The sequence below is a fragment of the Engraulis encrasicolus genome, chromosome 7 (genome assembly GCF_034702125.1).
Source record: "Engraulis encrasicolus isolate BLACKSEA-1 chromosome 7, IST_EnEncr_1.0, whole genome shotgun sequence".
NCBI classification, from domain to species: Eukaryota; Metazoa; Chordata; class Actinopteri; order Clupeiformes; family Engraulidae; genus Engraulis; species Engraulis encrasicolus.
In genome coordinates this window covers 39,700,189-39,713,105 of record NC_085863.1, presented here as the reverse complement: position 1 = coordinate 39,713,105, position 12,917 = coordinate 39,700,189, and the positions used below count along the sequence as shown (strand labels likewise).

The window sequence follows — 12,917 nt, the reverse complement described above, 5'->3', positions numbered from 1 at the left end:
AAGGATGTATTTACTCCAGGAGGAAAATGCAAAGGAAATCGTTTTTCAAATCGTTTTTTTTTAAAAAAAAAACGGAAATCGTACATATATATATATATGTATATATTTTATATTTTCGGAAACTATAGCGGCCAAATTAAAACTATGGCGGTGCGCCATAGTTTCCTCAATGTATGGGAAACACTGTAAGCCACTATTGAAAACATGCCTATAAAGAGAACTTGTCTTGTTCAGAACACATTTATTTGGGTAGGTAGGAAGGTATACATACATTCAGTAAAGCAGGCAAATTTCCAGGTGTCTAACAGTCACACATAAAAGGGTTCAGACACCATAAAGATAATCCATACATGTTCAGTGTAGTTGGTGGATAATTGCTAATAAGACATTGTTCAGTTTTCATTACAAAAGTGTTTATTTCCCCCAAATTCATGTCTTATGTTCCCATAATTGCTGACTATGTCTAATTTCACTAAATCTCCCACTAATATACCTGTAAGGGGGGACAAGGCTTTTAGTAGACTTTTAGCTTGGTCATTTGAATCGGTCAAGTGCCACATTTTTGCTGTAACAGCTTTGAAATCCTTCAAGACCATGCAACTGAATGACAAGTGAGAGACCACCATCTTGGTTCTCAGTTCTCACTCGAATGAAAGCAAAATAATGCAGAGAGCCCTTTATGGGATGATTGCGGTCCTCTTAGTCCATTTGTATCCACATTGACTGCTATGATAGCATCTAAACGTCATAGAATAGCCGTACCAGGTGATATCGAATCCCAAACGCTGTGATGCTTCCTAAAACCTGTAAAAGAGGGTACAACTACCGTAAGCATTTGTTAGGCAACACTCACACAAAATAGCAACCCTTCTAGAGAGAAACAGTAATCCTTCCATTGATATGGAATTGGAGAGGTCATGAAAAATTGTTCCCACCACAAGTCATTCATAACTCCTGCCGACCCCTGCCCCCCACCCTCCACATGATCTCCCTCTGTATCAGAGCACCCAACCTCAACCATTTCCTTGATATCTCAACAAACTCCTATACTTTATAATGCTCAGGCGTACAATAATCAAGTCAATATTTGATTGCGGCCACATAGCTGGAAGAAAGAGAAAGGAAGAGAGAGAAAGAGAACAAGAATAGGACAAGAGGACAAGAATAGGTTGCTCTGATTGAGCTGACGTGTTCATTTTTAAAGCTCACGTTATGCTTTTTGGAGAACCTACCTGTATCAGTAACATTATGGTGGTGAGATTTCTCTCGTGGGTTGGCCCCAGTATTTTCAGCACCAGATTAATGAGTGTCATGTTGTTACACTCAATAAACTCATCGTCACCTTCGGGGGACTGCCGCACGTCTAGCAGCCATAACATCTGTGCCACCTAGAGGACAGAAAAGAAATTACAACTAATTCAGTCATTATGACGAGCAATTATTGTTCATCGTAATGAATGGTATGGAGTAATCTCAATACAATCCATGGCATCTCAGTACGATCCAATTTTATCCAATATCTAATAAGCATAATTCAGAAGCTATTCTCCAATTTGTAATTAGTATATCAAACTGGGAAAAGCCCCAGAAAATTATTGTTTTCTCCCCTGGGGGAAAGGCGATACAGAGGCAAGAGGATGGAGGCAGGAGGAAAGGAAGGGAGCAAAGACAGTTTATTTCCCCAAAAGCCACATAATTAAACTACAGAGACTTGAAAAACAGACATTTTCCATTATGACCTATGCAAAAAACCTCCAATGTCAATGACCTTAAGGTTACGGTTAGAAACAAGTAATGATTACCTTTACAACTAACTGTCCTAACGTTGATAGGTCCTTCTTTTTGAATTTTGAGTAGCTCATTCCAAGCTTCCCTGTGTCTGGATTTAGTCTGATGAAGGAAAAAAACAGAACAGAGAAGTTAAATGAGGAAAAAATAAGGTTCACTTGTCAGTATTGCAAAATGGTCCCTAAACTTTTTTCATAGCCAAATCTAAGCACTTCTCAAGCACTTTGAAGACCAATTTCCCAGTACCATTACTAGCCGAGCCTTATCACCCACATCAAGAATAGGATCTGGCTGGGCAATACAATGCAACAAAAAAGAACTATCCAGAATGTGAAGCTGTCTTAAGAAAACTCATTTTAATTCTCTAAATTGGTGTATTGATGCAGACTGGCGATAAATATTGCAGACTTGACACATTCAAGCATTACAAATCCAAGCATTCAAGCTTCGAAAACACAACACTGAAATTCAAGCACTTTTAAGCACCAGTGAGAAGCTTGATGTGGTTCTCGGTCATGCGTTCTCACCTGGGCAGCCGGTGCCTTGGGCAGGGTACCACGTGGAAGAGCTGTGGCAGGGAGTAGATGAAGTTGATGACCTGGGGGATGAAGAAGAGCAGCATGGTCTTGCTGAAGTGGCCCAGGATGCCCACCACCGCAAACGTCATCCCGGCAAAGTAGCAAAATGTGTCCCCCACAAACACGGCCGAGGGATACCTGGGAAATGCAACAATAAAAAAGTACAAGGTAGAATATGTAACGTTTGTAGTTGTTTATTTCAAGAATTTATCCAGTTTTTGAAAAAAAAGTTCGCACACTCCTTTGGATTTTTTCTTCTTTAAGTTATTTTTTCTTCTTTTTATTCATTCATTCATTGGCAATGACGTTTCGACCTCTCGGTCTTCCTCAGATTCTGGGAATCTGGGGAATCTGAGGAAGACCGAGAGGTCGAAACGTCATTGCCAATGAATGAATGAATAAAAAGAAGAAAAAATAACTTAAAGAAGAAAAAATCCAAAGGAGTGTGCGAACCTTTTTTCAAAAACTACGTAATCTTTTTGTTCAGCACCAGGGATTGTGCACAAGTAACTCTCTACAAAAGAATTTATCCAGCCCATCCATATATGTGTTTTAATTTAAAATATCCACCGCTATCAATTTCGAAGTATTCATTATAAAATGTACCCTTTTCATACATGAATAGGTGGATCTTCTCCATGTTCGCCATTTTGAAATAGCAGTCATATCTTTGGCGGCAGAACTTACTGTTCTTTGGTCAGAACAGTAAATAATAGTTCATCAGAAAATATCAACATTTGTGAAAGGGTAGCATACATTTTGGATGTATTAAAATGACATACTGGATATGATTGTAAAACCTGTTGCTGTGTGGTGTAGGATCTATGGGTTGATATTGACCTGGGTGTTTAATGTAGCCCCGAGTCATACATCTTCTCTGGCCGTGCCATATTGCACCCTAAACTCACTGCTATTGTTAGGACACACATATCTACCAGAAGACATAGAAGGTATGAGTGATTTGTACCCTGAGTATGGTAAATAGATCCCTTAACTTTGTGCAATACGAAACCAAAGCCTGCAGCTACTGTACTTGACTGTCTGCTTTTTGTGAGCCACTCTCACGTGGCCAAGAACCCATGACTCTAAAGCGATCTGGATGAGTTATTTAAAAGGTGTACACAACATGAGCTTGTTGTAGGATTGCCTGACTGAAAGCAGACTCACCAATTATGGTAGAAAAGAGCCAGTGTGGTGAAGAAGAAAGGCATCATGAAGTACAAGGAGAAAACATGATCATCCCTGTAGTCTCCTAGAAGAGATATTAGTCAAAGAACACAAATGGCAAGAGCATTTAGAGAGAGTAACCTCAGGAGTATTCTAAGGACCTGCTTCAATAGTAAACCAGGTTAGATTAACCTTGAGGTAGTGGTAAATCATCTAATAGAAGAGCTGGAGTACTTTATTGACCAAACAATGTCTGCAGGCTTTCTATTAGCAGGTTTACCACTTTCTGTAGGTTAACTTAGCCAGTTGTATCACTTAGCCATGTTCTTGGAATACTTGGAATACCCTGGCCCCCTGGTCAATGCTAGATGCATGCGTTTGTGTGTGTCTTTGTGAGGCAGCCCAAAACACTGTGGGCGGACACACAGACAGACAGACAGACAAATTAACAGGAAGTCAAGGTCATTGCAATAACTAACCCAACCGCTCCGGGCAAGTAATTACATTGTCATAGACTTATCAATATCCGTAGTACAACACGGTTCATCTCGTGATTGTCTTCCACGTTGCTATTATGCTTGTGATAAAAGCAATTGGTAAAAATATCACTTGTGGGGTCTCTCTAATCATACTATAATGAGCATGAATCATGAAGAAAATGTGTACTGACCATTGAGTTCCAAGAAGTTGAAGACAATGATGGATCCAGAGATGAAGAGGGCTTGTCCTGATTCTATGCCATTGATTCCAGCCAGGATATTGATAGCGTTGGTGCAGAATACAGCCAGCATGCCCATGTACACATAGTACAGAATCCCTGGGGAACAAAACATGCAGAGATTAAATTACTGACTGTGAAGCTTAGAAGCTGACTGCGTGTACAAATACTTAATCATCACTGATGTGAAAGTGAAGTGAAGTGAAAACCCAACTGGGAAACTCCAACTCCCATTGTGATTGTGACACAGCACTCCACAGCACACAAGTGTTCACTGCACACTACACACACCGAAATTGCATTTATACCTCACCCGTGCGAGGGGGCAGAGCGGCGGGATGGTACCATGCTCAGGGTACCTCAGTCATGGAGGAGGATGGGGGAGAGCACTGGTTAATTACTCCCCCCACCAACCTGGCGGGTCGGGAGTCGAACCGGCAACCTTTGGGCTACAAGTCTGACGCCCTAACCTCTTACCCACGACTACCTTACTGAATTACACTGTACTGAGTTCAACATATGTAATGTACATCTGTCACACTCAGTCAGTACTAGTGTTCAATAACCAACAATCTAAAAACACCAAAACTACCTATACTCCAGTACTGTCCACTGTACACCCAACTAAGCTCCATAATCATAGGTCTATATTACCCTAAAAGACGTCTTAGGCCTTAGGAGTAGTTTTGTGTAGTTTTGTGCACATCCAAAAACACTTGTTGCAGGTGCCAGACAAAAAAGTCAGACTGTTGAAAAAGGTAGGTCTGCACACTGCCGATCAGCTCCAAAAATAAACTTTATTATTTTAAAAGCAACGTTTCGATCACGCTGGATCTTCATCAGACATGATGAATCTTCGCCAGACATGCCTGATGAAGATCCAGCGTGATCGAAATGTTGCTTTTTAAATAATAAAGTTTGTTTTTGGAACTGATCGGCAGTGTGTAGACCTACCTTTTTCAACATTAGGCCTTAGGAGTCTCATGTTGCTCGTTGTGCCCAGGGTCAAATCCAGGCAGAGTGAAATGGCATTTAGTCATTAAGCTGACAAACGCTGGAACCAGCTTTCTGTTGAAATTAGTATCGCCCCAACAGAAGCTTGATTTAAAAAATAAAAAAAAAATTAAGAACAGGTTTATTTTCACCTGCTTTTGATTAACTTCTAGGTTTGGTTGGAGCGATAATCTTATGTATTTTCATTCTCTTACATCATACTATACATATTTCCCCCCTCTTTGTCTTTCTTAAGCCATTGAGTAACGGCTGAGTATGATAATGTACAAATGAATGTGTTTGTTTGATTAAATTGAAACTGCAGGATGACAAAAAAGTGCAAACCAACCGAGATCCAGATGCATCCCCAGCAAAACTCGGAAGGGCTTAGGCACGACGATCACCGTGTTGCCAAAGTTGGTGAAGTAGACCATGAGGAGGGGCAGAGAGGCAATGGTGGGCAGCAGGAGCTTGTGCCTCCATCGCAGGTTCAGCACGTCGTCAGCGAAGCCCAGGAAGATCATGCAGCATATGGCCAGGAGAGCACCGATGAACTGCACAAACTACTCCAGGAAACACACAAAGACAGTAGTTTTAGGTGGGTCTATTTACTGTGTCTATTGTATACTGTATACAAGCATTGGTTGTGTGGGGAGAAGGTTTAGAGGGAAGAGAGTTGCAGGTTCAAATCCCACGCCCTTCCATGGTCATTCACACCCAGTTTCGCATTTTTTGCATTTCCTGCAGGAAAGCAGTCTAGTTCCGGCTAAAGACTATCATGTCTACTTTATGACTCCCTAAATATTGATAGCAATATTTCCATGAACACCATCTCTATCCCTAATCTGCACAACAAGGGGGTTCAGGGATGGAAACTCCCGGTGGTGGTAAACCCTCCTCACCTTATTCCCAAAACTCAGCTTTTGTCAATACTGTTTTCCCGATTAGCATGAATTCAGATATGGTGTGAGACTCCTTCTCTTGTTGTCTGCCTTGTGCTTTTTGGAGTTAGACACTGAGCGAGATGCTCAAATAAGACAAAAGCGGGCAGACGCACACCACCTTCACCGGGCTCACCTCGTTGTGAGGGAAGCCTTGGCACTGCTGCTCGCCCATGAAGCAGCTGAGGAAGGGCACGGGGATGAAGCAGAAGGAGATGATGAGGAACACCGTGCCACAGATGACACCCTGGGACTCAGGCCTGACGGGGACACAGGAAACATGACATAAGGAACAGAGGAAAATGGTAGAAGGATGTCTGCACTTCAGTCTCTGTGGCGCTCCCAGGCTGCAGAATGATGACAACCTGGGCTTCTTTTCATCGACTACACCACAGGGACGACAGGAGCACTCTGCATACTTTTGTGATTCTTTTTTATTGGTGCACAGTGACAGACTTTTCAACACACACGTGCCAGCCTCCAGCTACTCACTTTGTGCCTCAAAATACATTTTTTAAAAGCCTTCTTAAAAAAAGTATGCAGAGTGCTCCGGCCCTCCCTTCGTCTAGTCGATGAGGAGAAGCCCAGCTTGTCTTGATTAATAGAGGAATACTCAAATTAGGTAGGGTTAGGTAATTAATTATACATATGATAAATATGAACACTGTTGCAGCATTTTACTGTTGCAGCATACAAAAGACACCCATGTTGTCAACCACGAGGAGGGGCCGCATTACAGAAACTTCCAATCTTCAGTCATGAGTTAAGATAGGACAAGTGCAAGAAAAGATTCTCAAGTTCCTGTTATGTAGCCCCAAGGTTATAGCCTACCACAAGTCTTGATTTTACTAAACCTAGCGAGTTTTGTTTAGCATATCATCTTTTACCCATCATATTTAACGTCATTGCTGTAAAAATTAGTTTATTGTTTTTATTGACATTGTATCTGTTCACACTCACACTTCCTTTTTGATGGTTTTGTTCAAGTCCATTCCATACAGCCTGGCTCCGATGAAATGTTCCTTGAATGCTGGGATTAGTTTAATAGTTGCCATGCAGCCCAGCGCAGACATACAACCGTTGATTATCAGAGGGATAACAGGTACTGGAGACATTTTCCTCGACGATAATGTTGAGGTATTTTACGAAAAAGACAAATAACTGTTGTCAAACTACAACCTAATGTCGTCGCTCTTCAACGGCAGGACGGACTGTTTAGCAATACAGTACATTGTACACGAAAAGACCCCGGTCCCATTTCAACACGTCGTGTCAAGGAACAAAGGCATAGGCAGCGCTGAAAATAAGTTGAAGCCCTATATCAATCTTACCATACTTCATTTGGTAGTAAACGGACTATTGCTAAAATTGTCTGATCATTTGCGACACAGCTTGACTAAATGAAGCGCAATTCTGCCGTGTTTTACATGCAAGATAGCCATATCTATCAATTCCTATGTTTAACCCTTAAGCATAGGTTCATTTATTATCTTTACAGGCATATCACACAATTTCTGACATCTTCACTTCACTTAAAACAAACTATCTATTTGCCCTGCAACGACTCGGAAATGAATGACAGAGACCCTCAATTTGACAGAAACGTTACTTGTGTGGTGGTTTATATCCCCTGGCAATTAGATCATTTAACATCTAACGACTCAGATCAGCATGTTTTAAGATAAAAGTTTACAATAAAGTAATAATTATAAACAGCAACAAGCCAATTTGACAGCATTTGTCTCCCGAACTCGCAGTGAACCAGGGCAAAGTTCCACGTCTACTTCCGTCAACACCATAGCCATTTCCGCTTTTCAGAATATTTCATAATAAAAGCTTAATCGGTGTAGGCGTACAGTGCGACAAACTGCATTATGTTGGGGTAGCGTCAATGAGAGTCAATGGGTCGCACAAGCAAAATTCTGTAGACAAGATTTTTTTTCCAATCAAGCGCCCCTTTGGAAATTTTGCAGAAGGGAAATTTGTTAGCGTACTGACAGGGAGGGACGTCTAGCTTTGGGTAGGCCTATCTTTTAATTTAGTTATGACTTCAGAGTATAGGCCTACGTTCAATTACAAATATTTATTTCGATCATTGTGCTCATAAACATTTTAATTTTATTAATACATCTATCAAACGGGTGGTTTAACCATCAATTTAATTTGTAAAGGAGATCCTGAGGTTTGCCTGCGCTGTGCGCTCGTGAAAACATCGAAAAGTATTCCAAGTCGACATATTTCAGGGCGAAAATGTTGTGGTTGAAATCTACTCATAAAAATAATCGGTATTGACTTTAAAGGTCCCTGCAGCGCCTTTGGCACAAGTATACTGGCAGGCTTCACTTGACTTCCTGCGTGGGAAATGAGCTCCATGTCCCTTTAAATGCGTGTGTTCTATGCGTTGTAGCTGTAGCAACCCAATGTAAGTAGGCTGCCGGATGTGAGTGCCCGGATATCCGCCCGAGTATTTGCAGGCATTTGCATTCATTTCCACCATCAGGAATGCTTTGCGGTACCACAGCTACCCGATGTGAGTCGCGCTGTGTCGCCTGACTGTCCCTTCTGTAATATGATTGTAGCCTACCGTAACAAGTCGGCCTCGGCCCCCGCCGCAAATATCCATCACACCACCGCGGGTCCTCTGGCGTTGTGACCGTTTTAGGATCTTTTTTATCATATCCAATACTTGCACATTAAGAGTGACAATCATGGATGTTTAAACCATATGTGCGAATGCAGTCATGTTGAATTTAGGGTGGCCAAACCATGCCATGTCATGAAGAACGTGCATCACATTATTTAAACAGCTCGTGTAAACAGTTATCCTGAGTGCCCGTGTCTTTTTGGAGATCGGAGACTTGATGAGCAAAGAGGTGGGAGAGAAATTAGTTGTGCGCGCGCGCACACATCTGCACAATAGCCTATTCACAGGACACGAAGTTACTGGCTCTGATATTTCAGCGTCCCGTTTGATTCTGTAGGCTACTGACACTTTTAAGTTTACGTAGCACAATCAAATGAATAGGCTATGTCTAAATTATAGGCTGTAGTCTCCAATGTGCCTAGTTTCACGTGTGGTTGGCATCACCAAATAATCTGCACAATATGCATAACTTTTCGAGTGCTACATTTAGACCGGGTAAAGTATCGAGCATGGTCTGTCCCTTCAATAATATTAAGAGTGTCCCGTAAGTATCCTCCACCACGAAGGTCCTCTGATGTTGCCACCGTTATAGGATATTATAGGCTACAGAAATAAGAGCGTACCCGCGCGCCTCTGACTGTATCTAGACACGGAGGGAGAATGGCTCCAATGTTTATTTTCAGCGCCCAGTTTATTGCACTGAAAGTTTTAAATGTAGGCCTACATGGCACAATCAAATGAGTAGGCTATGTCTAAATGTAGCCTACTAGGCAGGCTCTAGTCACCAATCTGGCTTTGTTGTTTCGGCATCACCAATAATAATGGCACAATATGCGGCATGGTTTCGGGTGTTGTTATTGCACCACCAAATAATAACTACAATAGGCCTATGCGGCATACCTGCTGTTTTCTAACTCAGAGAGAAGGCTATGCCCAGATATTCTTTTAACTTGTAGGATATCCTGATGTTATGTTTCATTAATGTAAGGAGTAAAACTCAGAAACTTCCCGAGTGCTAGCTACATTTAGACTGGGTAAACTCGTGACTTTAATGCCTTCCGAAACGGGCTATTCCAGTGTCTGTGACAGTGCATCTATTTTAGGCTATAGTCTTGTGCAAAACTTTTTATTTAACATTGCGAATGGGCAGGATGATTTGCTTAGACACGCACGTGCTTCAGAACAGCTCTAGAACTGTGCAAGATGACTGCTGCAGTTTACAGCTTAGTCCTCCTGGATAATAAAAAACAAAATAATGTCGACGAGAAAGTAATGCCGTTATCTTTTGATGGATTCCCCTTTGGTGCCCGGTTGAGACAGTTTAATTTTCACACCCAAATCAATTCGGTTTTAAGTTATAATTTCATTTTATTATTTTTTGTTTTATTATCTTGATGTTATTGGTCACCGGGCCTATTATTTTGATTGGGAGATCAAGGAACTCTCTGGTGTCGCCGAAACGGCGATGTGCTGTGGGCTCTTTACGCACGGCACCTATGTCCCTTCCATCTTCAGTCAGACTCAAATCGGACCGAAATCAAGTAGCTGAGGTTAAACTGTCGTAAATACACGACCGAAATCGGGTAGCTGAGGTAAAATAGACGTAAATACTCGGGCGGATATCCGGGCACTCACATCCGGCAGCCTACTTACATTGGGTTGCTACAACTCCTTGCGTTTTGACAGCTCTGTTCCTGCGCATTACAGACCTTGTTCTGGAGCGAAGGTGGGAGGGGGAATGGAATCGTTTGTCCGGAGACTGTGTTGTATAGACAACCATAACGGCTTTAAGTTATTTCTCCCGCGTTACAGTAATTTTACTTAGGAGATTAGGCTGTGCCAAATGCGGTTCTCGTTGAAAATGCGTGGGGAAGATGAAGACACGCAACCTTATTTTGACCATGACCATAATGTAGCCACGGAGCTATTTGTCTAAGGCTAACCTAGGTTACACGTTACAGACGTCTTCGTGTCTTCACCTTTCGCTGACTTCATGCTTGCAGAAGAGCCAGATCTTCCTCCACAAACGGTACAGTAATTGTTAAATTATGTATTTTTTGTGTTACTGGCCGTCGCCAAATGCGCGCTCTGTTTTCACCTCTCGGGTCATTGTATCCCGATATGTAACACTAGTAACCCAATGAATGGGCAAACGCAAAAGTAGCAGCTGGCGCAGCAATTACATAAACGCCACCTCCTATATTTAAGACGCTTTCAAAGGAATAGCCTACAATAAATGTAGACGCTGAAATGTCAGATTTTTATGTATCATGGGAAAACACGAATCAAAGGTAGGCCTAACCTTTAAGAATTAAACACAATGAACTGTGTATGGAACTGTAAGTGCAGATGAGAAGTAGGAAAGCCCCTGCCAACAACCCCATTACTAGATGAAAATGACAGGTTTTCCTTTGATTGAACAAGTCTTGTAGAGACCAAAACATCCTGAACTTTTCTTCAACATACTGTATCATATGGAATCATGTTCTGAGTTTTTATTCTGCCCATTTCAAGGCAGATGAATGATTTGTGGTATATGAAAGCTGCCCCATAGCTACTGAAGTACTGAATGGTGTTGTACATGTACATTAGTCTTCTGTTTATCTTGTGCTCCCCTTGGTTGTTTTTAGGATCCAATCCAGGATGCCGGATCGCTGGTGGTGGGAGAGGAGGGCGCTGCTGGACCGCTGGTGCTGGATGTGGCCGCCACAGAGGAGGTCGCATCACTAGTGGTGGATGCGGTAGCAGAGGAGGCTGCATCCTTAGTAGTGGATGTGGCGGACGAGGCGGCATCACTGGTAGTTGATGTGGCGGACGAGGCGGCATCACTGGTAGTTGATGTGGTGGCGGATGAGGCCGCAGCACTGGTAGTGGACGTGGCAGAGGATGCTGCCTCAGTGGTGGTGGAGGTGGCAGAGGAGACCACATCACTGGCAGCGGATGAAAAGATCCCCTTCCTGAGCCCCGGGTGGCTGGAGGAACAGGACTGGGAATGGATGCTCCTGGTGGGGTTGTTTGTGGCATCTGTGCTGGTGGTACTAACCTGGCTGGTGCAATTCTGTCGGAACCTGCGCTACCCTAAGAGGACGAGGACCCATAGCAAGCTGGAAACCCCCTGGCAGCTGCACCTGCCCCTGAACCTGACCCATCAGACACTGACAGGGGGTGTGTGGGGGTCCTTGCTCAGGCTGAAGTTTGGCCGCGCCGGGGGAGGAAGCGGCGACACGGAGGCGGGGGTGAAGGGCCTAATCTCCTCACTCTTCTCCTTCAAGTCATTCAGGGAACACTGGCAACGCGCTTGGGTTCGAGCCCTCAACGAGCAAGCCAGCCGACAAGGGGTGAGTCACTACGTAATTGCAAAATGACTTCCACTCACTCATCTGCTGTCCCCTATTCTATTGTGGTGTATCTGAATTACTCCAAAGCCCTCTGAGGAAGTCTCCATGGTTACCAGTGTAGTAGTTGATAACATAATTGAGGTGTACTTGGCAGTTTTGGAATAAAAAAAATACCCCATTCCTCATTGAAGCTAATCCTTTTGGATAAGAAACAATACATTCTATTTGTAATGGTAACATTATCCATATGCAGGAATTTTACAAGGCAAATGAGCTATTGGAATGTTTTGGCATTTGCCTACATTTGTATGTAGCTCCATGTATGGAGATGTGCTCACGAGTGTGTGTAGGACTGGTATTTCAGTCTAGGCCATCCATCCACATGAGTGTGGGAGTCGAGAGTCGGGGAGCATAAAAAGAGGCTGAGACAGGATCTTGTGTAACTCCTCTGTGTCAACACATGAATATGGTTGGACAGGTTTTTTAAATATGGATTCACTGCTCCATAATGAGTTATTTGTCAGGGTGGGTATTAGAGCATCTTGAAGTTATGCATTGACAAATACACTTTCATATTGTGTTTGCATGAGGGGGGTGGTGGGGTTAGGAGTCACATGCAGGAGCTGAGTGCACTTCAGTGAAACTGTATTATCAGTGCCAAAAATAAAGAAAACCAAAGATAAAGTGAGGTAACACACGTTTTGGGTTTAGCCCATCGTACACAGAGCGAAACTTCCTGAGAAAGACAAA

At 42.8% G+C, this 12,917-nt stretch overlaps 2 protein-coding genes across 4 annotated transcripts in view; one reads left to right on the top strand and one right to left on the bottom strand.

Moving 5' to 3' along the window:
- Positions 1-227: 227 nt before the first annotated feature.
- Positions 228-7,973, bottom strand: dpagt1 (dolichyl-phosphate (UDP-N-acetylglucosamine) N-acetylglucosaminephosphotransferase 1 (GlcNAc-1-P transferase)). Its single transcript, XM_063203518.1, has 9 exons — positions 7,146-7,973; positions 6,322-6,445; positions 5,594-5,807; positions 4,204-4,350; positions 3,534-3,618; positions 2,316-2,504; positions 1,803-1,890; positions 1,233-1,388; positions 228-804 (listed from the first exon to the last, which is right to left on the bottom strand). Exons 1-9 carry the CDS (start codon positions 7,298-7,300, stop codon positions 739-741), a joined length of 1,224 nt encoding a protein of 407 aa, XP_063059588.1. The 5' UTR covers positions 7,301-7,973; the 3' UTR covers positions 228-738.
- Positions 7,974-10,520: 2,547 nt separating this feature from the next.
- Positions 10,521-12,917, top strand: part of c2cd2l (c2cd2 like) — a 38,978-nt gene continuing 36,581 nt past the window's right edge. For all 3 annotated transcript variants that reach the window (XM_063203536.1, XM_063203538.1, XM_063203535.1), the window contains exons 1-2: positions 10,521-10,858; positions 11,460-12,167. In XM_063203536.1, coding sequence (XP_063059606.1) covers positions 10,823-10,858; positions 11,460-12,167 — 744 coding nt within the window. In that variant the 5' untranslated portion in view covers positions 10,521-10,822. The remainder of the gene's footprint in view (positions 10,859-11,459; positions 12,168-12,917) is intronic.

Coding starts and splice junctions, on each gene's coding strand:
- dpagt1 (XM_063203518.1), bottom strand. CDS start 7,300: ATGTCTCCAGTACCTGTTATCCCTCTGATAATCAACGGTTGTATGTCT. Junction 5,808..6,321: donor AAGGCTTCCCTCACAACGAG/GTGAGCCCGGTG, acceptor TTCCTGGAGTAG/TTTGTGCAGTTCATCGGTGC. Junction 1,389..1,802: donor TAGGACAGTTAGTTGTAAAG/GTAATCATTACT, acceptor TCTGTCCTCTAG/GTGGCACAGATGTTATGGCT.